This window comes from Sylvia atricapilla, chromosome Z, assembly GCF_009819655.1.
Source record: "Sylvia atricapilla isolate bSylAtr1 chromosome Z, bSylAtr1.pri, whole genome shotgun sequence".
Taxonomy (NCBI): Eukaryota; Metazoa; Chordata; class Aves; order Passeriformes; family Sylviidae; genus Sylvia; species Sylvia atricapilla.
The window spans coordinates 19,128,674-19,156,265 of record NC_089174.1 but is presented as its reverse complement, the minus strand read 5'-3'; the positions used below and the strand labels follow the sequence as shown (position 1 = coordinate 19,156,265).

The 27,592-nt window shown below is 38.3% G+C and overlaps 1 protein-coding gene across 3 annotated transcripts in view; it reads right to left on the bottom strand.

The window, feature by feature from the left end:
- MAN2A1 (mannosidase alpha class 2A member 1) overlaps nt 1–27,592 on the bottom strand; it is a 113,819-nt gene that overhangs the window by 71,903 nt on the left and 14,324 nt on the right. For all 3 annotated transcript variants that reach the window (XR_010745910.1, XR_010745909.1, XM_066339861.1), the window contains exons 3-7: nt 17,868–18,012; nt 6,860–7,031; nt 5,069–5,196; nt 2,691–2,864; nt 1,569–1,755 (exon numbers count right to left, since the gene is read on the bottom strand). Coding sequence is in view for 1 of the 3 variants with exons in the window: in XM_066339861.1 (XP_066195958.1) it covers nt 1,569–1,755; nt 2,691–2,864; nt 5,069–5,196; nt 6,860–7,031; nt 17,868–18,012 (806 nt within the window). In the remaining 2 variants the exon portion in view is untranslated. The remainder of the gene's footprint in view (nt 1–1,568; nt 1,756–2,690; nt 2,865–5,068; nt 5,197–6,859; nt 7,032–17,867; nt 18,013–27,592) is intronic.

Sequence of the window (27,592 nt, the reverse complement as noted above, 5' to 3'; positions counted from 1 at the left end):
TGCAACTGAATTTTAAATGAAGTCTTCATGATGTTTGTCAGAATTTCTACTCAGAAAAATGGGATGCATACTTGACATGCAGACAAGCAGTGCATCATCATCACTTTAAAACTTTAGCATCAAGGATCAAAAAGTCACTCTATTCTCCTGATACATTTGTTACACTCAGCAATTTGCACAAATGCTAAACACCTCAACTTTAACTCTGGAAACCTGGTATAATGTGAAGCCTGAAGATAGTAAGAGGACCATAGAATACAACCATTCTCTGGAAAAAAACTTTGGCAGTTTAACTTACTTCCCTTTCTTTTGTTTATTTTTTTCTTTTTTTCTTCCTTTACTCTCCCTTCCCAGCTCCCCACCTCCAACCTCCCCCCCCTTGTCATGCTAAAATTGAGAAGAAGTTTTGTAGAAGTGTAAATTTGATTCTTAACTGTGGCAAAACAACTCAGCATTTCTATTTGAAAACTAAAACTTAGGCTAATAGGAATTTCCACCCTGGGCACAAAGAAACACAAAGTAGGTTAACATAAGGTTCACACTTCAGGAAACTTAGGCCACAGCTTGCCAAGTTTTTCAAGGATATACCACAGGAAATATCCTACTGCTTATAGTTACAGCACACGACAACACATCGTGCTGCCTCTGAAGTGTTCCACTTGCAGGGGACAGACCACTTCTCATTAAATTCACAAATACCATAGAAAATTAGTATTTAGTTTCATTCATCATTCAAAGCAGATGACTGTGTTTTGTCATTCAGAGATTGACTCACATAACAGGAAGAGAAAATTTTTAAAAATGCCCCGTCCTTAACTATAACTTGTCCTCTAATTTCACCAACACTTATGTTCCCAACTAAGAAGCAAACACTAGGTCATGTAACAACTATTGTTTACCCATGACAAGCTTATTTTAAAATCTTGTACTGGTTCTGGCTGGGATAGAGTCACAGTGCCCAGTATGTGTTGTGATCTGGATTTGCTATGATGACAGGGTTGACAATAGAGAGATGATTTTGTTATTTCTGATCAGGGCTTGTGTTGCCTCAAGTTTGCCTGCTTTTCACTGTTTGCATTTTGTTCTCACGCAGCTTCAAGTAAACTATGTATGTTTATAGAAAATTATCTTTGTTTACATTCTTCTCCTCTGGGAGGAGAAAGATGATTGATTGTGACGTTCACGAACGAGGTTGAAGAGGTGGCTACCTGTGTAGCCAATCTTGACCTGTTTGTAAAATTGTATACATAAGAGTCAGAAAAATTAAATAGGAGCTTTCCTGCTTGACCTCCTGCTGGCCTGCCTTCATCCTTTCATGCTCCTAACAGCAGTCACAAGTGGTGACCCTCTGTAACAGGCTTGCACAGAGCCAATGCCTCTCCTGCATCTCAACCCATGAGTTTTCTCATTTTACTCTCCTGATTCTCTTCCCCACTCCACCATGGCGCCAGTGAGCTTAGTAGAGCTAAGCTGCTAAATTCACCAAGCTATGCCAGATGTCATCTTCAACCAGCATAATTACTTTTTTTTTGAGGTTATTCCCTTGAGGAAATATGTAAAAGCTGTACCTGTGTTGAACATTTCCAGCATGAATTGCTTCTGGTGGGACTCTCCAAGGGCAACTTACTCTTCCCCCAGGAAGCCGTTTGAAATCAAACTGGCAGCAGATCTTCGGATCCGGGCCACAAGTATGAGGAATATCATAGCTATAGAAAGGCATCATATGGCAAAGAATATCTGTACTGGATCCCAAATCTGGAATTAAATAGAGTAAAAACTTTAAAATAAACCCTCTCAGATTTGCCAAAAGTAAATTACTTCCACATTCACAGCCCAAGTATTGTACTGGAAAGATACCACATCATGACAATTTTCTATTTTGAATATCAATAGTTTGACTCTATTTTTGCATGCACCTTATATGTATAAAGAGGATAAAAACAGAGATACAACCAAGACTGGAATGTTCTAGTGAAGCAGCAGCTGATTGGGAAAGATAGGAACAAATGTTAGGTATGTTTTACCCAGATAAAACTTGTGATCTCCAGAATTTTAGAAGTAATAAAATATATATTTTATATATTGATTGGATTAAAAAAAAAATTTAAAAAACCAAACATCGAAACAAAACAAAGCAAAAACCAAACCAAAAGCCAGTCACCCTACTGTCACCGCCTCATTAGCACAATACTTGAATTAGTTGAAATGTTCCTCCTCCTACATTTTGTTTCCACATAGTAGGGAATAAAGGAGTAGGAGGAAGAAAAAAGGTACAAACAAGACAAAGAATTTTTTCTCCTCTTTTCTTAGGTATATTTGCAAGGAATACGAGAGAATGGAAAAAATAAGAGAAGCTAAAAGCAAAAATAAAAGTGAAAACAAAGGAAGATCAGAGGAACAATGGCAATAATATTTGGTTTACATTTAGAGCCTTTCCAAACTCACAGATATTCTCATTTCCTCTTTGGTTATTCAAAGAGGGAAAAAGAAAAAAAGAAAAAAAATCTCCTAAATTTAAGCTAGATGAAAGGTGCTTTATTTTAACAGAATTGCAAGTCTAAAATTTTCAGGTCTAGATAAACTCTGTTAAATCTCTTCTAGAAATATTTCCACAGTACTTATTCAAGTTCTCTTAATATTTTACCCTTGTAAATTAATAAAATAAATTGACATAAAGAAAGAACACATACCCCAGTTCTGTCTCCAAAAAAATTCTAGTGTCTTTTGTGCTGCAAAATGTTTTTTAACTGAATAATGAACTCTCTGTATAAGCATATTGGAAAATCCTGTGCGTTTCAGAAGGTAGGCCATTGTTGGTGAATGCCCAAATGGATCAACTGCCCATCCAAACTTTGGTTTTACTCCTGTTGACAAATGAAAAAAGTAAGAAGGAAATAAAATTCTTGTTTCACTTGAAGAAAGATATTCCAATAATTCAAATGAGAGTACTACAGATAGCATTTCCAAGATGATATACCCAGTTAAACCTCTTGCAGAACCATGGAATTAAAAAACTAGAATTAAACCGTTAAACAAACAAACAAAAAAAATCAAATATCTTATAAGGAAGGCATGCTAAAAAAATAAAAAACTTTAAAATATTACTCCTTGTTGCTACTCTGTTTCAAATATGCATCAAACATGTTGCTACTCAGTTTCAAATTTGCATCAAACATCTTTAATTGGAATCATTAATTAATATACATCCTCTTTCACTCAAAGTAGTTTACAGATGTTACAATTTAAAAAGAAAATTTAAAGAAAGTGAATGGATGTGGATGGATAAATGCAGTAGCTTGTAGAAATTTCACTGTTATTTAAATAATGTTAATTTTTTGGCTTCAGAACTTTTTTTTTTTCCTAATAAGTTTGTTTATCAATAGAATCATGTTGATTAACACTCCCTTTTCACTGAACTTCATGCTAGTAAATAAAGAAGCTACATCTAACTCTTGTTAAATTCATCAACATGGTCCCTTTCGCACTTTATATTGTCTTTCCAAAAAAAAAAAAAACCACAGTGAGGAATGCAATACTTTTTTATTAGGTCTTTTCGTCCCCCTACAATTATATCAAGCTGTGTTTATGGAAATTGCAATTTAAGAAAAACAGTGAATCAGCTTTCCAAAGTAATTTCAGTTAGCTCGATAAAAAAAAGTCAATTTATTATTAAAATCATTGTACAAATATTTTCTATATCAAAAGGTTTCTCTCTTCTTATGGAACTAGACAAAACAACATCCCAAAGCAAGCACAACAGTCAAAAATTCTTCAATTCTAACATTACTATGGGCTTAGGCTTTATAACTACTACTACTACTACTGCTGCTGCTGCTGCTGCTACTTGTCTTGGGTTTTGCAACCAAAAAAAAAATGTTTATTCTATTCCACCTGTTGAAAGCTGGATGGGGAGATTTTTCTTTATCTGTTGTTACTCCAGAAGGGAGGGGGTAACTGTCTTCTCTGATAACAAGCCAGCTGTTAACTGGGTGGGGCAGTTTTTCTTATCTCTGCTCAGTCTTCCACTACCCCCATGGAGATATCTTCTGTTAATGGACAATTAAAGCTCACCAATGACAGGACACACTACATCATCCTATTGTGAGATGCTCCACCCAGGGAGGAGGAGCCAAACCATCTCTAGATAAAAAGGAGTCACAAATGTCACCAGACATCCAGTGTTCCCATGGGACTCGCAAAGGAGGACTGGACCCATCCCTTTTCTCCACAGGACCATCTCTGCTTTAAACAGGACACATCTGCAACTCCAGCAGGGCTTACTTTCAGGCTGTTTCCAACACTGACCAACAGGGTGTCAGGTTGTGTTTTTGACTCTGTCAGGCTCTTCTAGAACTTCTTCTGTTTCTAGGATTTCTTTCTAGAATTCCTGCTTGTTTGTTTGCTTGCTTATTCTTGTGAACTAGAACATTTGTATTTTTTTTATCCCTAGTAAAGAACTGCTATGCCTATTCCCATAAACTTTGCCTGACAGCCTTTTAATTGCAAATTTATAATCATTTGGAAAGGGGGAGTGGAGGGGGCTAACATTCCATGGGAGACTCAAATCTTCTGTCTGTGTAAACCAAGACACTGCTACGTATAAATTTTTTTTGAGAGCCTTACAGAAGAGAAGCTAATGAACACAGAGCAGGCAGAATAGATCCAAACACATAAAAGCAGTATCAATTTTAAAGGAATTTTGTCATGATTTTCAAAATACAGAAAAGGCAAATAAAGACTGTTTAGACCAGACATGGGATCTAAAATTCACCATGATCTAGTGCTAATATTTGGTTATGCCAATGTAATACATATATCTTACATTGATCAAGACAAAATGCTGTGACATAAAACTTTTCAAATACACTTTGTCCAGAAACTCTTATGTGCAAACAGGCACGGCAAATACCAGACTTGATCCTAAAGCTTGCTGGAAGTGGTCTGATTTAATGTTTCAGGAAAGCTGAGTAAAAAGAGCCTTTCAAGCACCTTAGACTTGAAAATTAAAAAAGTATTTTTTATTGACTTCTTGTATTATCATAGTTAGATTTTAGATTAATGTACATACCAAGGTTCTTTTCTAGCCACTGATGTCCTTCGATCAGTTGGTCAATTATAGCAAAATAATGAGAAGAAGCTTCATCAGTCATGACCCACCCTCCTGTTACTATTTCAAATTGTCCATCTTTTATTAACCTGAAAAATACGTAAATCATATTCAGAATCTTCAATATGAAAACACACTCTTAAAATCAATTTCTGTATATCAACAGGCATTTACTAGCAATGTGATTCCACAACCTAAATCGTCTGTGCTACTTCCGTCACTGGATTATATTTCTTTAATCAAAGAAGAAATGAACTTTAGAACAGTGAAGTATTTAAGGCTCTTGCGTAACGAAAACCAGCTCTACTGTATGTGCCATATTAGGTATTTCAAAAATCAGGCAGAAGGCTGTTTCCTGCACAGATTACAAAAATAAAATATATGTGCCACAGTACTGAAGGCCAACTGAGCAAGATGCTTAGATACTGCACATTTCACGCACTGCTAATATCTCCTCATCTTTGATCTAATATTCTTTTTAGAGTTTTTAGGGAGCTGATAGATCTTGGAAGTTCATTGTTTTTATAAAGGCTTCAGAACATCTCACTCATTAAAATACCTTGTTGAAACAGGTCACAGGATGACCCAGTCTCCCTATCGTCAGTGAACATAAAGATTGCACTCCCAGCATGAGGTTGTTCCTACAGTTTCAGCACTTATATTGTTCACCAGTAAAGACGTGTTTAAAGAATTTAAGGAAAAGCACAGTGAACTCATCAAAACTTAGTCCCACCACAGATGATACTCATAAGAGTAATGAAAACTATGCAACAAAAATAATCTCAAGTGAAGCTTAACCAATGCCTAACTCCTCTGAAGACATGGTTCACTAGTGACTATCATTTACTGTGTTCCAAGGGATATATTTTAATGTCAAAAAATGCACAGCTGTGCTCTAATACTCACCCACTGCCCATAAAAATTTTATTAAGTCGGTTTTTTGCCTAGATCACAAGATTTCCATCTTTACCTAACCTTTGCAGCTGTGAAGATCTCACAGACCTAATGCATACTGCAACAGATGCATCTCAAAGAGGGGCATGAAAAGGTGGCCATCACAAGGATGAGCTAAGAACTGTCAGATCCTGTCTTAAAGCTAAGTAAAAATAAGAAAAGATTTCCCACTTCTTGAAAACTCCAAACTAGATCCATACTGCAGGTTTATCCAAGTAGCCTGTTTCCTTGTCTTAATACCTAGGTAAACCTTTTGCTTCTACATTCCATTTTGACTTGCGATTTTAAAAATTACCAAGAAGAGCAAGGGTGTAGAGTACATACTTTACCATTAAAGCAGCTGCATGTTTATAAAAACCCGTTTTACTTAAACACAGAAGACACGCACAAATTTTTATTCAAATAAAAATCTCACAAAATCTTCACACATGTTATAATATGGAAAAAATACTATATATAAATATCTAGTATGAAAGATTGTATTTATTTTATTGTAAATTCAAATTTTGTATGATTTCAAGTAAAGATTATAATTGCTACTCCCTTATAACTTGAATGACATGTACATGGTTGTACATGGGAACTTTTCGTCAAATTTTCAGGCAACTCAGTAATTTGTCCCCACTTCTCTCAGCAGATTTCTATTTTACAGCTGGAAGACAACCAAACCAAGTCCAAAAAGTCAAAACTGAAGCAGTTGGTTATTCTAGCAATTCTGCATCACAAGTGAAATCTCAAGTTTAGAGTGTAATAAAGTCTCAAAACAAGATACATGGAAGAAAAGTTCAATATTCAAACCTTTTAACAGCATCTCTTTTTTGGCTGTCTATTCCATCCCACCATTTTGAAAAGTAAGAAATCTCAGACCATATAAATTTCCTTCGGTTGTCTTCTTGCAGTTTTATAACCATGTTATTTAAAATATGCTGTGTTTGATCTCTGAAGTAATCATCAAAAGTCTTCAGCCAACCTAGGAAAAAAGAAAATATTAAATGAAATTAAATTAAGCCTGTTTGGAGAATGGCTTCTTAGTCTCTTTAGAGAACAGTCTCTAAGAGAACTGGCTCCCTTTTACTCCCCAGAAAAAGCTAAGTAAAGACTGTTCTTAAAAAGCTGACCTTTACATGCCATGGACAGCTTGAAGTGCTACATTTCTGAGGAGTTTCTTGCTACTTTTTATTTCCAAAGTGTATAAACATATGGAAATTATTAGGCTTTTCACTTTCTAGTTTTTCTATACTTTGCATAGTAGAAAGTTTGATCAATAGAATACATGGATTCAAAAAATTATGGTTCAGTGAGATGAAAGGAAAAAGAAATTTTAATCACATTTTCAGACTTCACAGTCTTACATAAAATTCTTTAACCTCTTCGTAATGCCTTGCATGAGAGAGTATCTCATCTTTCTTTACAAAACCTGTAACTATATCTGAAAAAATTAAGCCTGTCTACTTGCTACAAACTGTAAAGTGTCACATTTCTACTACCAGTTTTTGTCATATACACACATTTTAAGATTTTGTGAAAACTTACACATTATGTGAATACTGCACTCCAGACAAATAATGTAATAGTAATTCCACTCTGATTTACTAATTCAGTTCTGCAGAGCCATTGACATTCTAATAGTGCCAGTCTGCTTTTAGGATACAGGATTAGGCCGTTATGGAATCACATATGTTTTCAAGGAAGTTGTATAAATGCAGAAACTTCTACTACTAAAAAATAATTCTTAAGTTTAATTTTAAAAACTTTATAATTTAATAAACTCTGACTATTGACTCAGAAAAGGATCTGTTATACTTTATTTTAAGGATACAAAAATCCAAATATTCTTCTTAGGTAGATGCAGAGTTACTGTTTTTAATTTGCCAAAGAAGAAATAAAACTGTAACACTCCAGAGGAAAAGTTCTAGGTAATTCTTTTGTTCTTTTAAAAATATTTAGCATCTATAAGACTCATCACCTTTGATTCAAGTTTCTGCACAGATAGACAGGTGGGGTCTAATCTGTCTTAAAGGGGAAAATGCATTTTGTCAAAGTAGTTGATATGGGGGCTTAAAATGTAAAAATAAACATACTTTCTTTAGAGGAACTGAAATAGCTTAATACAAAAAACAGTTGACAGTAAATTACTACTGTGCAATAGTTTAAAAAGTGAAAAAAAAAAGTGATGAATAATCTGAATTTGTAATCAAATTTCTTTCTGGCCTCTTCCTGTATCAGTCTGGGTTTGTTTTTTTTTAATAGATGCTTCCACTCAAAGAATTGCAATCACATAGCAAACTATTCTTTCTCAATTCTCATTTAAGTTTCAACAAACCAAAGGAATATTTTATTAATAACTACATTATGTAATTTTACTAATAATTACATCTTTTGAATCATTCTTTAAAACTTTAATACACCCGCCTAGCTAAAACACTGAGTCAAATGTCAAAGTAGCTGACAAAAGAATACAGTATGGTGTAGGAAGAACAGTGTTATAATGAAAGATTGTTTTGTTTTAACATACTCAGTTTATTAAGGTAAGGAAGTCTAACACACTGAACTGAATACACTCCAGAGTCCTAGGAAATTTTTACAGGTATTCATAGATTTAGCTGAAAGCCACAGAAAGCCCTCTGAAATGTAATTATCATACATCTATTTATTTATTAATTGAACAGAATATTCTGCATTGAAAAAGGCCTATAATGATCACCTAGTCCAACTGCCTGATCTCTTCTGAGGTGACCAAAAAAATGTCGTTAAGAGCATTATCCAACTGCCTCTGAAACAATCTCCCCAGGAAGCTCCAGAGAGCTGTGAGGTCACCCCTGAGCCTCCTTTTCTCCAAACTGTACAAATCCAAACTCCCCAGCTGCCCCTCACAGGGCCTTCCATCCCTTCCACCAGCTCCACTGTCATCCTCTGGGTGCATCCAGTGCCTTCACATCCTTCCTAAATTGTGGTGCTCTAAACCAAATTACTTACAGAGACTCTTCAATTCAGCATGGAGATACACAATTCAAGAAAAAAAAATAAGCTAAACAAGATCAAGGTGTAGTTTCTAGCTAGAGTACTATTTCACACCTAATACAACATAATCATGTATAACTCAAGTTCATTCTCATGCTTATCCACAAACAAAGAATTTGCTCCCAGGCTGAAATAAAAGGCTTACCAGTGCATTTTGAATAGGAAATATTCAGTACAAAGACAGTTTACACACAGAAAAGTTGCAGTAGTTTCAAGTTTCAATTACCAAGACTAAATATGCTATTAACAGCAAAATAACACTTGGTGGTTTAAATGTACATAAAGCCCTTTGTCAACATAAATATGGCAGGATCACAGAATCACTGAGGTTATAAAAGACCGCTGAAATTATCAAGTCCAACCTCTGACTAACCACCACCTTAAAAAAATCATACAATGACACTTAGTGCCATGTGCATTGTTCTGTTTAACAGCTCCAGGGATGGTGACTCCACCACTCCAATGTTCAACAACCCTGTAAACGTGAGAAAAAATAGTACTGTCTCTCACATTATTATGGTAGGCTGGATTTAATACATATTGAGGACTTTGCCAGATACTTTCATTTTCTGCTAGCCATTGTGATAACAACAGAGGGTACACACTGCTGAGCTGGTTGCCTTTTGATTCTCTCTCTCATGCTTGTCCTCAAAAGTGTGGAAACTTGCTCTCTCCCCCCAGCTCCATGAGATTTATCATCGTTATGCAGCTGTTTGTTTTATCAATTTTCCCCCCACTGTAATGTGAATTTACTTGGCTTGACAGCAGACCCCAAGAATCCTGTCTGAATATCAACAAAAATCATTGCTCTGCAATGTTTCTGCTGAAACATTTAATTAACTGATTTGCCACTATTCCTGTCTACACTATCAAGTTCAAATTCTTTCTTGAAGCTGTATCAGCTCCTTGCACTAGAGAAAGGCAGCCTTGTTCTTAGCATGGTTGACACAGATGTAGAGATAAAGGGAAACTATCAGGAGAAAATCAGAACAGAAACTGACAAGTTAGCATTATTCAAAACGCAACTTTATTAAAGCAAAAGCACTTAACAATTTGATCATGACAATAATCACAAATCTCTTACTAGCAAAAGTATTGAGGTACTGCTTCCATATATCTGCAAAACTCCTGGGGTGTTTTTTTACATTTGCATTTTTTGTCTTTTCATTTAAAATTAACTGTTGAAATAAAACAAAATAGGCTTTTCAATTGCTTACTTCCACAAGTCACCCTCAAATGTTTAAGAGGAAATGTGCCTTTAAAAAAATTTCTTGTTTCTGATGAAGTATGTTTTAATGAAGAGGCGGATCTCATGTATTTCTGAAATATTATGCCAATAGAGACTAGATTAATGCATTTTTGATAGAAGTTTGCATCTCTGATTTGCTTTTAGAGAGATCATAATTAATTTCACTGAGTCTAAAATTCACACATCAGTGACACTTCTTGTAACACAAGAAACTTGAGCAATTTATTAATTATATGCCAGTATTAAATAAAACTGTTACATTTCAGTTAGCACTACACAGCTTTCCAGAAAATAAAAACATTCTGTTTGCAAATATATTCGTGGAACTTCAGTTCATCATCTTTAAAATGTACACTCAAGTTAGTAAAAATTTTCAGTAACTTTTTAATTTTTTTAAATTTATGCTTGATTCTCAACTAACTAGTTCCTGTGAGAAGACACAGAAGACACCACTATGTGACTGTTTTGATGGCTAAGGAAGTAAAAAAGTATCATAAATTGAAAGAATTTCCTTGTTCTTATATATATCCAAGCTCCACATAATGCAACAGTAAAAGGTTTTCATTTTAAAAATAAAGAAACAAAAAACTTTAAACAAACAAACAAATAAGAACATGTAGCCATAACTTCTTAAATCTGAAAGAAGAGCTCTAAAGAACTGCAGCATGGTGTACATGTGTATTTAACTGATCATACACAGGCAACGACAATAAGGCAAATACTAGAAATAAATCCAAAAGCTAAGTCTTAACTTACATTTTAGTAAGTATCTTTACACATGAAAATAATTTGGCATTAGCTACTTTGCAGATTCAGCATTTCAAAAAGTCACTTATTTTAAAGTAGAGAATACACGCATCATTTTTCTTTTTAATTTAGAAGTACAGCGTCCTCATTCTATGACGTAAAATACAGAACAGACGTGTAAGTTAATATTTTATGGATGTTTCTGACATAATGCTTAGGTGCTAATTTCACCAAAAAGTATCTTTTCAACAAAGACGAATGACTCACATCCAAGACTGCGAAAGAAAACTTGAAAAACCTGATGGTGAGGCAATCTCAAATTTAAACTAAAAGCTGTATAAGATTGTTTCTCATTTTTCTGTTTCACATAGTCAAATCAGAGAAAGAAATAAAGTCCCATGAAACATTCCTATCCTAAAGCAATCACTTTGATTCAAAAGAAATTAGAAAGAGGAGCTTCTTGTTCCTGCAAAATATGCACCAAAATAAAATAATTTAGATAGAAGAGGATACACTGAAATTAAAGAAGTATCACAGTATATTTACTTTTGCAACAGCATACCTTAACTTGTAAAAGATCTCTGCTCAATGTAAAACAAGAATAATTTGATTTACCAGACTTAGTATCATAAGCACAACTAAAGACGCTAATGATTACACATTTCACAAAAATGTGTCATGATCTGTGAGGTACTACCAAAATTATAATTTTAAGTCCTATGCGAGATCTACTTCTGCTTTTGTCCATACCAAATCTGCTGCCATCATAGCTAAGATGGAAAGGAAATTTCTACTGATGAGCAGTCAAACTTATTCTTTCTGTAACAGTCCTATCAATTTTCAAAGGAATTGCACCTCTTCTGCAAACCCAGAAATATTGAGAAATAAGCTAGGAATAAAACACTCATTTCCCTCATGCAGCATGTTAAGAAAAACTTGTGAGCTGCAGATTTCTTGTATTTTTGTGGGTCAGACAACAGTTTAAGCAACATGTGTTCCAAATATGTCAGGAAAACTAACAAGTCACCAGAAAAATAAATCCAGACCCAGTAAACAGGAAATGTATGTGAAACTCCATGGTGTATTAAGCATCAAATTTTATGCTTAGGTTTTCTTACATCTTAATACTGAATGAGGTTTATGTAGATTTCCTAGTGAGAAATTGATACTGTCTTAAATAATGAAAAGTGATTAATATGAGTGGTAGTAAGGAAATGTTACAAATATTATAGATATTTGATGAAATGTTAAAAAGTAGTATGTAGTTCTGACCTATGTGTCCATACACTTGCACATGGGTGGAGAAGCAAGAGGAAAATCTACTTCAGTCACTTTCAATTACACTTAAGTGCTGCTTATACTAGGCTTGTAACCACTACATTCATCAATTAAATACTCTTATCTGGTACGCATATATATTAGAAAGCTCACAAGCCTCAATTCTTCAATAATTTAGTGAGAAGTCATTACCAAAATTGTTACAGATCAATAGATGGTAGAGGTGTCTTTCCATCCTCCAGTTATATCCAAACCTCATCTTTCAAATCCATCTGTGCTGGTTGACAATCTTGCTATCCCTGAGCAAAGCTCTCCCCTCTGCATTTCAGCTGCCTCCTCCACTTCAGGCAGCCACAAAAAGACAGAGTTGAAGCAGGTGAGAGCCAACATATGGGCTCTGCCAGCACAGCAGTTTCTTACCTGCACAGCTCGCTCCTTAATCTGCTCCTGACAGAATTGCCACCTATCTGTGATAGCTATGATCTCACACAACAACCAAACTTCTCTCCATGGTTTAAGATTAATCTGCACTAGTTGAGTCCTCCCAAAATTAGAGGTGCTACTGAGGTGCTCAAATCTTTATCAACTGCCAGCAACTAAAGACAATTGTGCCCCCAGTGATCGAAACTCTGAAGGGGACCCACTCTCAACACTTATTTCCCAAAATGGATTACATTAGCTGCTGCAGAGAGAAGCACAAAGACACCAAGTTTGCAGGTCATGGTTAAACTCACACAGAAGAAGTAAACTCAGATTTAGCATTACAAAGTGTTTCAGAGCACCAGCAGATCCAATTATCCGTCAAAAAAAGAAGGTGGAACCGAAACCCACCACCTTCCCTGATTGTGTTTCACAGAATTAATCTGAGAGTGACTCAGATTGGCAGGGACCATGCAATTTCTAGCCCCACACCATGGGCAGGGATGCCACCCACTAGACAAGTTTTTTTCAAGGCCTTTCCTTTTCCTTTGAGCTACACATTCTCACTAGGATAACTGGTTATGAAAAGTTAAAGAGAAAGTAGCCTCAGATGAGAAAACATGAAATCTCACGCAAATTTAAAGCTTCTGCAGCCAATACCCCATTTCTTTATTGACCCCATTTCTTGGTAAATATCTTTCACATATATTGTTACACTGTATATTCATGATGACTTAAGGCATTTTTTCCAGAAGGCATTTCCTTTGCACAATGCTTTTAGTTCTCTGTGGGAAAGGAATAAGGTAACCAATAGTCACGCAGGACATTCCAGATGTTACAGATATATTTTCCTTCTTTCAAGTGCTTGTTAATATGCAATTTCATACTGCAAAATATTCCACAGGAATGTCCTTAAAAAGTAGTATTAAGTAATGAGATTTCTATAACGTCCTTTGCAAAAGCAAAAAATAACTAGTCTCATGCAATCACCTCTGGTGAAGGAATGGTTAGTTCTATCTCAGCTTACATCTACTGAATTAACTGAGAGGCCTGAACAAACTGAAAGATACTCAGACTGTATGCAAGAGGAGAGGTACAGATTTCTTCGTTTTAGTTGCTGCTGGTGAAAGGCAGATATGATTTTATTGTAAAGGCATTAAGAACTTACATACTAAGAATAAAGACTTAGGAACAAAAAACAGACACCAGCAAGAAAATCAATTCTCAAAGGTGAATGACAATAGCATTTAGACGTCAGGCAAGCCCTTGTGAACAACATTCAGGAAAAAAGTAGCAACAAAATTATGGGAGACAGCTCCCATAACTTCACAGAATTTTTCAAACCCTGTCATTGAAGGACTTCTCTCAGAGATGAAAGAATAAGTACCTTATCATAGATCTAATTTATGATTCCCTCCAAAAAAAACATAATAATGCTTGTAAAAATCCATCTCTAAAGCTATGCTCATTGTGGCCTACATCCCTGTTTGGATGCGGGCAAGAGCAGTGCTTGAAAGGGCAAAATAGAATCAGATTAAACGTCCTAAAATGGACCTCTCAGGCATACCAAGAGGCATCATTCATATGTGAAATTTAAAAATAAACATAGCTTACATACTTCCTAAGTAATAAGGAAATTTCTACTGAAAAAGAAATAATGGAATTTCCAAGATTGATAACGCAAGAAGTTAAACAAGAAAAGATATAGGTGAAACTACCTCTGGTCATGGAGCAGTTTTTACACTTTGTCTGTCTTATAGGTTTAGTAATTTCAGTTACTCACAAACTCTTTTGGAAGTTTTCAGAGGATGGGTGATTTTGGTTGCTTTTGTTTTTTAGTGGGATTTTTTTGGTTGATGCTTTTGGTAGTGTAGTTGTTTTGTTGTTTTGGCTTTTTTCTGGGATCCAGTCTTTTCTTTTGTTTTTTGTTGTGGAAGCTAATTGTTTGGAATTTTTTACTTATGTGCTTGTGGGGGTTTTTTGGGGGGGTTTCTGGTTTTTGGTTGTGCTTTTTAAATATAGGCCAAGAATCAAGAAGAATGCCACGGAGAGGGTCTCTGGATCTAGAGGAAAATCTTGTTATTCTCTGACTTTGCAAAAGGTGGTATCATATTTCAAGCATCATGGCAAATATATAGTAATATTCAAGGCATTTTCCACCAAATGAGCTTAGTAATTTTCATCCTAATTTCGAGACTGAAAAGACATGTGGCCATCATCCCAACAATTCCACTATTTGGGAGGCCCTTTGTACAGGAGCAACACAGATCTATTCAGTCCCCTAGTCTCAAAAGACATATATCTAAAAATCTGGGGGCTCTGATGAAGTTCTGCATAGCCTGATATTAATGGCCTTTGCTATTGTCCAGCTGACCCAACAGACGCTTCCAGACGGTATTGCCTGCTTGGCATAAAGTGAGGAGGAATATAATTTGTAGTAACATATGGCAGTCTTTACCCAAATAATGACAAAATCATTTGGGTCAGAGAAGGCTTTTAAGAAAATCAAGTCCAATCATTAGTCTAGCACTACTCTGTTCACCACTAAGCCACATCCCTAAGTGGTTCATATCCACCTGCTTTTATGAACACTTGCAGGAATGGCACTTCTCTGAGCAGCCCATTGCAATGTTCAAGCACCCTTTCACAGAAGAAATTTTTCCTAATATGGCATCTAAACCTGCCCTAGGCATAACTTGAGGCAATTTCCTCTTGTACTGAAACTTGTTACATGGGAGAAGTGCCTGATCCTCATGTGGCTATAACCTTGTCTCAGGTAGTAGTAGTGATAAGTTCCCCCCAGGTCTCTTTTTCTCCAGGCTAAATTCCTCATCAGACTTGTGCTCCAGACTTTCCCCAGCCCTGTTCCCTTCTCTGGACACGCTCCAGCCCCTCAATGTCCCTCCTGAATTGAGGGGCCCAGAGCTGGACACAGCACTCGAGGTGTGGCCTCACCTGTGCCCAGCACAGGGGGACAGTCCCTGCCCTGCTCCTGCTGCCCCACTGTTGCTGACACAGCCCAGGTGCCCTTGGCCTTCCTGGGCACAGCTGGCTCATGTTCAGCTGCTGTTGACCAGCACTGTGAAGTTTTCCACTGGGCAGCACTCCAGCCACTCTGCCTCAGCCTGTAGCACTGCAGGGGCTGTTGTGACCCAAGGACCCAACATTTCATCTTGTTGAACCTCATACAACTGGCATTGGCCCCTATCCAGTCTGTCCAAATTCCTCTGCAGTGCAATAATCTTGATGTTAGAATTGAATCAGTAAACTCAGAGAACTTAAGTTCTCAGATTCTTAAGAATGAGGGCTCAGTGGGCCATTTTGCATAAACAGAATTTGTGCTACAGGATGAATCAAATCCTACTAAGGCACCCAACAGCAAAATTTGTCATACACAAAAGGTGTTGCCTATTGCCGTGGTTGAAGTCCAGCTGGAAATAAAGCTCCATGCAGCCTCTCCCCTTCCCTGACCTGCTCTGGTGAGAAAGAGACAAAAAAAAAAAACTGGAAGAGAGACACAGGAGGCATATAAATAAAATAAAACCAAAACTAAATTACTATAACCTGCAGAAGAAGTACCAGTATAAATGACATTAAAAAAACCGAACCCTAAACATATATATATGTAAATATATATATGTGTGTGTGTGTGTGTGTGTATGTACGTATATATCTCAGTGCCAGAACAGTGAGCCCCTGCTGAATCTCATTACTTGAATAGACACTGGTGAAGTTACCTGCAAATCTCTTCACAGCTTACCTCAGGACATTGCCCTGCAGCTCCTAAGCCTCACGCTCTTGAGAAGTTACCTCAGCCTACACTGTGCACAGGGTGTCTGCTCAATTCAGGAAAAGACATTCCAGGAGGGCTGATGTAACATCAGGCAACTGCCCTCTAATGGACTGCCAACAATCCTGTACCAGTTAGGATATGATCCCAACAGCTTGAGCAGAAAAAAGGGAGATAGGTAAACTCCACACCTTGTTCTAGTAGACCCAAGAGAACAAGAAATTCTGTATATTGGTTTAGGATTGCTTTGATTCATTATATGCATGTACAGAGTTGCTTCCGTCCAGGGAGATTTTCAGGAGAACTACAACCAGAGAGGAAATTAATGGACATAGGTTCAAAGACAGTCCAATAATTAGGCAGATCTAGATTTATACTGTGATTATTTGCTCTGAATATCTTTATCATATCCATACTGCATTAATTTACCTGTCATAACTGGACAATATAGCAATTCCACATTCCAGCATTCATTTTCTTTGAAAATGCTATAGGCGTGCAAATAAAAGCCATTTATGTTCAAACTACCATACCTTCACTCAGACCCAAGGTACTTCATACAACAAATTAAATTTTAGAGAGATATACAGTAGTAAAACTTAATATCACTTAAATTGTGGCTTTCTAGGACAACAACCAGTGCTCTCATGATCAGTACATGTACCAGGAGCACATTATAGCAGCATAATTTGCTTTTTTTTGTAAAATTTACCAAGAATTCATTCCAAAATAAAGGAACACATCTCCATTTTGTTTATTACACTGTAAACCTGCTTGGGTGGAAATGAAATTACATAGGCATACCTAGATTTCTGTTTAAATCTAGACTTTTCATTATCCCACTATATGTTTGGGGTGTGTACAAAAAAGTAAAGAAAGTGTCAAAAACTTCAGATTTGCCATTGTCACATCCTCTTACCTGTGCTCAAAAGCACATTTCTTTAGCACAGGCTAAGGGTTAAATATCTATGACAGTCCAAAAAATCAAAATAAGAACTGATGGCATTGAATGCAGCAATGTATAAACTGAATAGGTTACCAGAAATTCAGGTTACTTCAAATTTCAATGCTGAAGTTCTGCTCCAGTTAATAAATTCAGGAGACACACAACTTGTATCATAACATTTGTCATCGGAAGTCAATGGCACTTGAATCATACATCTGTTTAACTGCCTTACTAGACTTTAAACCTAACATATTAATGGTATACTTCAAAAAAACCCGAATCTTAACAGATTTGGCAACGCATTTCCTAATCCAAAAGCCTCTAGATCCTCAAATTAATAGAGTTAACATATTACCTGGATCATTATGTGAATGAGGCACAACAAAAACTTTAAGTGGTTCACTGTCCCATTCATTTTCATTGTATGTGATATCAAATCCTTGTTTCCAAACGCCACCATCTGGATTATCAAAAGGAAGAATGTCGTAGACATCCAGCATCTAAAAAAGAAGAATTAAAGAATATAAACCACAAATTCACAGAAACAGTTCTTCTATTAAAAAACAAAGCTGTTTTCACCTAAAATGGATCAGCTTGTTCATTACAGAGGGAGAGATTAAGTGTCAAATTAATAAAAAGCTGACAAATGAGAGTAAGTTTCAAATCACACTAGGACAACCAAGACACAGCTGCCAGGAAGAGGTGCATTTGGCAGGCTCTGTTCTGAGGAAACTGATATTGATTAGATAAACAGTAGGATTAAGAGCCTTAAGTCACAAAAATTATGGCAGCTCACAACGGCATTGGGCCGGAAGGTATGAAGAGGATTACACAAAATAACACAGTACACTGTTACATTGCAGCAGGAAATGAAGACTATAAACTGAGCAAGAAGGAATGACAGCATGAGAGAGATAGAGGCAAATGTCAAAATGTCACAAAAAGGAACTGCAAGAAGCTATAAAAAAAATGCTGATAACTATAACAAATTGCTATAACAAAGCTTCTTGTACATTTCCTGTTGCCCAGTACACCAATTGTACAAGGAAGGACATATTTCACTTGTCAATGCAAATAAAGAGGTTACAGATAAATAAAGCAACTCTAGAATTGCTGTAACAGGTACCTATGAAACTTAGAGAACAACATACAGTTTCAAAGAGTCTACTAATATGACATTCAAGGAATTTTTTTTTGTAAGGCTCTGGTCTGCTTTTAAGAAAGAAAACGAAACAAACATGACTGGACATCAGACAAGCAATAACTGACACTCTAGTTTAATAAGTAAACTTATCAGTTCCAAAACTATGTTAGAATACAATTGTAGACCTGACAAACTTTCTACAAAAAAAAACCAACAATTCATCTACACAAAAACAGGACTCCTATAGCAGTCATTCACTACTTCAACACCACAAGAGTTAAACCTTCCCAGCAGTAAGGTGTTTTCTGTCCTTCTAGTAAAACTAAAAGAAAATACATACATCTGAAACAAATATCTAACTAAAGAAATTAAGGCCTTGCAATTGTTGACTTTGGCATGCACCCAGCTGATCTCTCCTTTTTTCCTCATCATCAGAACATGGGGAGAAATAGAAAATATTATGGGTGAAGATAAAAACAGTGAAATCACTTACCAATTTTCATCACAGAAAAAAACAGACCTGACTTTGGGAACATTAAATTAATCTGTTGCCAATTAAAATAGAATTGGATAGCAAGAGATTAGTCCATAATGTCTCCTCTCTATCATTCTCCCCTTCTCACTTTCTTTTTGCCTGCTCCAGCATGGGAGCCGCAAGCCACAGCACACCAGGAACTCCTCCAGTGTGGATCTCCCACAGGCTCCAGCTCCTCCTGAAAATATCTATCTGCTCTGGCATGAGGTCCTGCACAGGTTTCAAGGAAACACTTTCTCCACTCTGCTTCATTCATCAAGGACCATGGTGTTCACAAGATGGTTTCTCCAGCTTTTTTAGCCTTATACCACACTGACAGGCAACATTTTACTCTTCCTTAAAAACCCTTTCTGCCAGAGCTACTGACATGCTTTGCTGATGGAGACTGTACCCTGTGGTAGGTCTGGAGCTGTGTCTGGCACAAGGCAGTACTGGCCTATCCTCACAGATACTAGAGACCCTCACTGCCAACACCTGGACATCAGCACCCAGAGCATTCCACCCTCACCTGCATGAAACACTTACTTAAGAACAGTCAATAAAAATGTTCATCACATATTCTTCACAAGCTTAATTTACATTTACAAAAAAATCCCCAACATTTCCCATACTAAAATCAAAATGACATAAAATCCTGAGAAAGTGGAAATTTTTACACACACCCACATACAAGGTAAATCTTTATTCCTTGTCCTTTCACCTCATAAGAACAAAAAAACCCCTCACGGTTATTTCACTCTGGCAATGTTCAGTCCAACTTTTGGCCATCACCACTCCCTATGTCTTAATCTTCAACACCCAGATTTTGGTGCTTAAAGGAAGACCAGTGGGTTGACCTTGGATGGGCTGGTATCTGACAGCCAGAAAAGGTCAATCTACCACAGGCCTTTAGCTTAAGGGAATACAACACAATAATCCTACATCAAGCAGAGCCTCATCTGGGCCTGCAATGTGCACTAGATATCTACAACCTGTGAGAGATTCCTTGTATACTAGACATCTGTGGCCTGTATGAGATTTTCTTGTCACTTCACTGCTCCCTCAGGATTGCTTCAATCTTTGGACAATATTGATTAGTGGAAAATACAGGTGCAATACTCAGCTATCAGCTTGAAGGACCCAAATAAGGGTTATACTGAAGCTGGCTAGCCTAATAGCATACATTCTATGTACACTATTAGACTTATTTTTATATTATATAAAGAACTAATAATGCCTATTATATAATAGGCAATACAGATAATGTTTTATTATTACATATTTCCTAAATATGGTATTTTCTAAAATCTGAGTTTGAAGAACTGTAATTTTTCTTTGCAATACAATAGTCTGAGGAAAATATAAGTGCATACTTTGTGAATTTGCCAGTTAATGATGAATGGCCTTAATACTGATAAACTCTTTGGATATTTCAACCATGATTATATCATTTGATTAAAAAGTATCAATTCATGGAATTCCACATATTCTTATGAGTTTTCCTTATGGATGGAGTCTGAATTTAACAAGCAACTTTCTGCACTCCTAAAGACGCTAATTTTTCCGCTCATAACATTCATAATTTTTCCCTGACATCTATTTCAAACCAAGCTGAAATGACTATGAGCTCAAGAGACAGAAACTGCAGTTCAGGAAAATGGTCTTGGAATCCTTATCAACAGTTGTCTGAAATAGCTGCTTCAATGACCTTACCCATCATTTAAGATGTTTCCTGCCTTGCAAAGGCCTGAATCCTGGATATAGTAGAGGAACTGCTGAAGCTTGTCCAACTCAATGGCTACTATTCCTTGTTGTACTGCCACATTGTAGTGGTTTCAAGTTTGCCAGTTTCTGTTTTCCAAATTAGTGTAGTGGTTTGAATATCTATTAAAATTATTTACTCTTTTTCTGCTGTGAGATAAGATTAAGAGAAAAGCAAAACAGGCTCAAAACACAAAAGGCAATAAAGACAGGTTTATTAACAAAACTATAAGAGAGAAAAAATTAATAAGAATTAGAATAAATCCTTCAAAACACTTCCCTTCTCCCCTCAAGTTTCCTTTTCCTTCTCACAGACAACATACAGAGACAAAATTGAGAACTCTAGGTCAGTTTACCATGCATAAAATAGTCTTTCATCAGTTCATTTAGAGAGAGAAGTCTCTTTTAGTCTGCCATGGAACTTGCCACAAGAAAGAACGGTCCACATGTGGCTTTTAACTCTCACAAAAACAGCCGCCCAGCAATCAGCCTTCCCATTGCTGCAATATGGGTCACACATACTCATGAGGTATCATTTAAAGACGAATGATTCCAAAAGCAAAGGTTTTTCTTTATCTCTAGGAACAGAGATCTTTTCTCTTCCTTTTCTCATCTCTCTCTGTTCAAGTTTCTTATAAGATCACAGCTACTAATATTTACTTAGTCCATCACAAATGTCTTTGCTCATATCTACAATTTGAATACTTTCATCATCTCGCCAGTGGATATTTTTTCCATGATTTAAAGAGATATTCTAGCATACCACAATCTATTATCATAGTTCACAAAAGACTTTCAGCCTAAAACCAAGGCATCTTCTCATCCCTTCCATCTAAGGATGTAACTCTTCCTTTACTGACTTTGATGTCTTCATATTGTCTCTTTACACGTCCCAGTCTAGCTTTTCTCTCGCTCAGAGAAAGGTCAGTACTTTTCAAGTTTCATCCATGCAAAAAGCTCCCAGATTCTCCCAGATTTGCAGAGGGGATGGTATCTCTTTCCTGAGAAATGGCTGAAGGCAGTAGGGTCAGACTACACTGAAGCTGGGCCAGGATCTCAGGGTTCTGACTGCTGCAGGGCCATTTGCCCAGCTGCAGAGCCGCCTTCGGTCTTACCTGTGTGATCTCTCGCACGCATGGGGAAGGGCTGGCCCGGCCAGGTCCTGCAGGCTGCAACTGGGGGCCTGCCCTGCCCCTCTCTGGGGCCATGTGGGGGAGGGCGGCACAGCAGCACAATGTTAGGAGCCGCTCGGGCCCAATCCAGCCAGGACAGGGAATATTCTCCTCCCTTTCCCCTGTCCAGCTGTCATCGGCCCCAACCCAGGGCCCAGTGGGCACCATAGGAAGGGGTCTGGCTCCCACGGCAAGGAGGGAGCTGGGGCTGCTCATTACCTGTTTTCCAGGCAGGAAGGAAAAGGAGTTTTCCTGGAATTCCTCTGATTTTTAACCTGTGTAGCCCAGAGGCATATCCCATAGTTAATTGGTTAATCAAACTGTCAACATTCAAAGCCAGTCACTAATTGGCTTTTGCCACAGCTTTCTTCAATCAATGCAAAAGCAGCACAGTGATACTGCCAGAGGCAACACAGACTGCATCAAAACTGACTGCAGAATTCTGTAAGTAACCAAGGTCACAGGTGGAGTCCTCTTTTATCCACCAGTGAGGGGGCTAAGAGTGTGAGAGGAGGACACTGTTAGTACAGATCAATAATTGGCCTCAGAGTTGCTGTTTGGGGTTCGCTGACCCTGTTTTCAGATCTGTGTCTGCTTGGGAGAGATGAGATCCAACTAAGAGCAGCAGAGGTATCTTTGCCAGGAAGACAGCTGAACTATTAAAGACAGCTTCTGGCTAAGAATAAAAGGGGACAGAGTGAATCAACAGCAGCCCTGTGAGGGAGCAATGGTCAGGAATAATGTCACACGGAAGGATTTTTCAAAATAATATAAGAAATCAATAAAACAGGGTCACCTCCAACATTCGTAGGTAAGCAAGGAAGTAGCTATAATCACACAGAAATTCCCAAATTCCTTCCTGGGAAAATAGCATGCTGGGTTGCTTTTCTGAAGGCTTCCTGTCCTGTGTCAAAGAGAATGTGACCAGCACAATTCCCTTTGTACTGGCCACTGATGAGGCATCTCAAATCCAGTTTTGGGCCCCTCACTACAAGAAGGACATTGAGGTGCTGGAGTGTGTCTGGAGAAGGGAACAGACTTGGGAAAGGGTCTGGAGCACAAGTCCAGTGAGGAGCACCTGAGGGAGCTGAGGGTGTTCACCCTAGAGAAAAAGAGGCTCAGTGCGGACCTTATTGCTCTCTACAGCTCCTTGACAGGAGGGTGTAGCAGGTGGGGGTCAAACTCTGCTCCCAGGTAAGAAATGACAGGACAAGAAGAAATAGACTCAAGCTGTGCCAATTGGACATTTAAATTGGAGATTAGGAAAGAATTCTTCAGGAAAAGAAAGAGTGGTCAAGCATTGGCACAGGCTGCTCACAGAAAGGGAATGACCATCCTTGGAAGTATACAGAAAAACATACAGCTTTGGAGCTTAGGGACATGGTGTAGTGATGAACACAGCACTGCCACATTAACAATCACACTTGATTTTCTTAGGTTCAATGATTCCAAGGATAAGAAGCCAACAGAGAACTTATGGGCAAGGACTATAAAGCAGACCAGTGTGGGTGACAGTGTAGTGAATGTCTGCAACAGGCCATCTGATCAGGGATAAAAAGTGAAGAAGGCCCTCCACAGACATTTGTAGGGCCTAGTCCTCATGGGGAATTTCAGTGACCCTGTTATCTGCTCAAGGTGCAACACACCTGGGTATAAATCATCCATAAGTTTCCTGGAGCACAGCAGTGGCATATTCCTAAGCCAAGAGACCAAGGCAGCAATGAGGAGAGGTGCTCTGCTGGACCTCTTACTTGCCATCAGTGAGGGACTCTTCAGCACTCTGAGATTCAGTGGCAGCACTGGCAGCAGTGACCCATAATACTGTAGAGTTCAGGACCCTGAGAGGAGGAAGCAGGGCAAAATACAAGATCATATCCATGGACTTCAGAAGCACAGGCACTGGATATTTTGCTGGCAAGATCCCACAGCATAAGGCCCTGGATGGAAATGGGGTCCAAGTAAACTGGTTGCTATGTCTTATGGTAGTAAGGATCACCTTCCAAACTGAAGAGAAGTCCATTCCAACAAGTAAGAATTCAGGCAAAAATGTCAGAAGGCCTACATGGATGAAGAAGGAACTCCAGGTAAAACTCAGACATAAAAAAAAAAGAAGCCTACAGAGGGTGACAACAGACACCTAACAGGAAAGTGTGGTAGATTGACCCTAGCTGGATTTGAGGTACTCACCAATCCCCTCTGTCAGTCCTCTCTGCAGCTGGGCAGGGGAGAGAAAATATAATGAAAGGCTCACCAGTCGAGGTAAGGGCAAAGAGAGATCACTCACCACCATGGGAAAACCAGACTTGACTCAGGGAAATTAGTTGAATTTATTACTGATCAAAAGCCAAGTACAATAATGAGAAGTAAAACAAATCTTAAAAACATCTTCCCCCCAGCCTTCTCTGCTTCCCAGGATTAACTTTATTCTCAATTTTTGACCTCCCTTTAGTGGTAAAGGGAGATGGGGAAGGGGGGTTATGGTCAGTTCATCACATGTTGTTTCTCCATCCACTTTCTCCACAGGGAGGAGTCCTTCCCGTGCTGCAGTGTGAAACTCCTCCCACGCAAAACAGTTCCCCATTAATTTTTCCAGCATGAGTCCTTCCCATAGGCCACAGTTCTTCATGAACTGCCCCAGCACAGGGTGCAGTGCTTCAGGAAGAGCCTGCTCCAGCTGGGGTTCCCCACAGAATTGCAAGTCCTTCCAGGAAATCCGCTCCAGTGTGGGCCCCTTTCTCTACAGGGCCTCAGGTTCTGCCAGGAGCCTGTTCCAGCATGGGCTTCCCATGGCATCACTGCCTTTCTTGGCCATCCCCCTGCTCCAGTCCTGCATGGGCTGCAGGGGGAAGCTGCATGGATCTCCATGGGCTGCATGGCCACAGGGGCTTCACCACGGGCTGCAGGGGAACCTCAGCTCTGGCACCTGGAGCACCTCCTGCCCCTCCTCCTCCACTGACCCAGGTGTCTGCAGAGCTGCTCCTCTCACATACACTCACTCCTCTCTTCTCTGAGCACAATTACTTCTGTACAGTATCATTTTTCCCCCAGACCTTAAATCTGTTATCCCAGTGGTGTGATTGGTCCAGCCTTGGCCAGAGTTGGATCCATCTTGGGGCCACCTGGCACTGGCTGTCAGCAACTTCTCAAAGAGAAGCGCACACACCAATAGGCCCCACCTCCAGAAAACCCTGGTCAAACAAATCTAATACAGGGAGGTATACAGAAACGCTGTCTGAGCACCTAGAGAAGATGTTAGGAAAGCTAAAGGACAAATGGGATTGAATCCAGACAGGAATGTCAAAGGCATCAAGAAGGGCTTCTGTAAGCGGATAGGTGACTAAAGGAAGGCCAGGATCTACTGGTGAATGAGGGAGGGGACCTGGCAACACACGACATGGGAAAAGCTGAGGTACTGAATGCCTTCATTGCCTCAGTCCTTACTCACAAGATCAGCCTTCAGGAATCAAGGGGAGAGAACTAGTCTGAGGAAGATGCCCTTCTTGAAAAAGGACCAACTTCAGGACATATTGGACATATCTAAGTCCATGGGCCCTGTAGAAAAAAGGGTTCCTAAACAATGAGAGGTCAGACAGAGCAATGACACGTCTAAACTGGTGCAGTTATTGTATTGTTCTCCCTTTACTGTTTATCACAATGACCTTTATACATTAGCAACATAGTTGACATTACAGATCACACAAAATATGTAAACAATCCTTGCCTTAAGGTGGCTAAGATCAAAAGGCTAGAATTCTACATATCAAACCCCATAATTCCCTAAGACACCTTAATGTGAAAAGTAAATTATTGCTGCGCCACAACCAAGAATTTCTTCTGTGCCACAGAGGCCCACAGGCCCTGCAGGCCCAAGGGGCCCACAGGCCTCACAGGCCAAAGGGCTCAGTCTGAAATTGCTCAAGCCTCACTCCAAATACAAATCATGTCCTCGCTCCCAAAGAAATTCAATTACAGGGATTACAGGGCCCTGGTGGGATGCACCCATGAGTGCCAGCTGTTGTCACTTCAAGGCCACGCTTAAAAAGCTTTGAATTATCGTAGTGATTAGGAGAAGTGCCCAAAGACTGGAGGAAAGCAACATCACTTCTATCTTCAAGGATGGCAAGAGAGAGCACCCAGGAAACCAAAGACAGAGAGTGCAGAGAAGGTGGAGCTAGTTTCTTTCCAGCGGTGCCCAGAGACAGGATCAGAGGTGATGGGCACACACTGAAAGTTCCTCCTGAATGTCAGCAAAAACTCTTTCCCTGTGAGGGTGAAATCTCAGATCACCCAGTCAGGCTGTGCAATCACCATCCTTGGAGATACTCAGAAGTCACCTGGACATGATCCTGGACACCTGATCCTTGGTAGCTCAGCTTGAGCAGGTGGTTGGTCCAGATGACACCCAGACTTTCCTGGCAACCTCAACCATTCAGTCATTTTCGATTCAAAGGTTAATTATTTAAAAAAAAAAAAAAAAAAAAAAAAAAAGACAAGGAAAAAAAATCAAAACCTTCCACTGTAATCAACTAAAGCCAGATCAGACTGAAATCCCTACACTCATGAAAATAAATCTAAAAGAAGTTAAATCTTTTTTCTCTTTTATACAACACCATCCTAAGTAGGAATTGTGCAAAGGACTAATTACAAATTGCATCATCACTCTAAGCGAAGAATAAATTCCAAGTCAGTCCGTAAAAACCAAAGAGATTAAAGAAAGTATTTCAGGGAGATATTTTAGATTCAAATCTAAGTATAAAATACTGATGCAGTAATAACGCCGTTTATAAAAACAGTAGACAAATTCAAAAAGGATGCTGCCTGTCTTCACTGTTGCTGCTTCAGAAGATGTTGCTACAAGCTTTTTCTTAAAACATTGGGATTATCAGTTGTCTTTTTTCTACATGGGCTTATTCTTTCTCTATACTGAAGGACTCAAACTGCTGAAAATATTTAGATCTCATGAAAACATCATAACATCCTAACAGTGAATACAAAACTACTGCTCAGAAGAAATCAAAGCATATATTGCACCTCTTCAAGCCACCTTTTCAAAGAGTGATTCATGTCTCATTTTCCAAAAGAGTAACATTACTAAGCCGAATGTTAGGTGCTTCAGTAGTTGAAATGGACAAGACAGAAGACACCTTACCATATTATTAGTAAAAGATCTTCCAGCTCAGCACAATGGCTACTGAGAACTCCATCCTCTCTGAGCACAAAAGCAAGACACTTCTTAAACTACTAAACTGAAAAAGCATCAGGTCATATCCATATTTAAGCCAGTCATCTTCATTTTTCTGGGTTAATTACCTGTCTCTATTATTTAACTTTAGGGGGAAAAGTACACATTAGTCTTTTTCTTGACTTACATTATAGCATTCTCAAGTCAGCCTTATTTTCAGTTTCCAGCTCTATTACAGTTTTCTACCTACTTACAAACAGCACAGGTAGCAAGTAAACAATTTCTTGATTTATAACTCCTCAGTGAA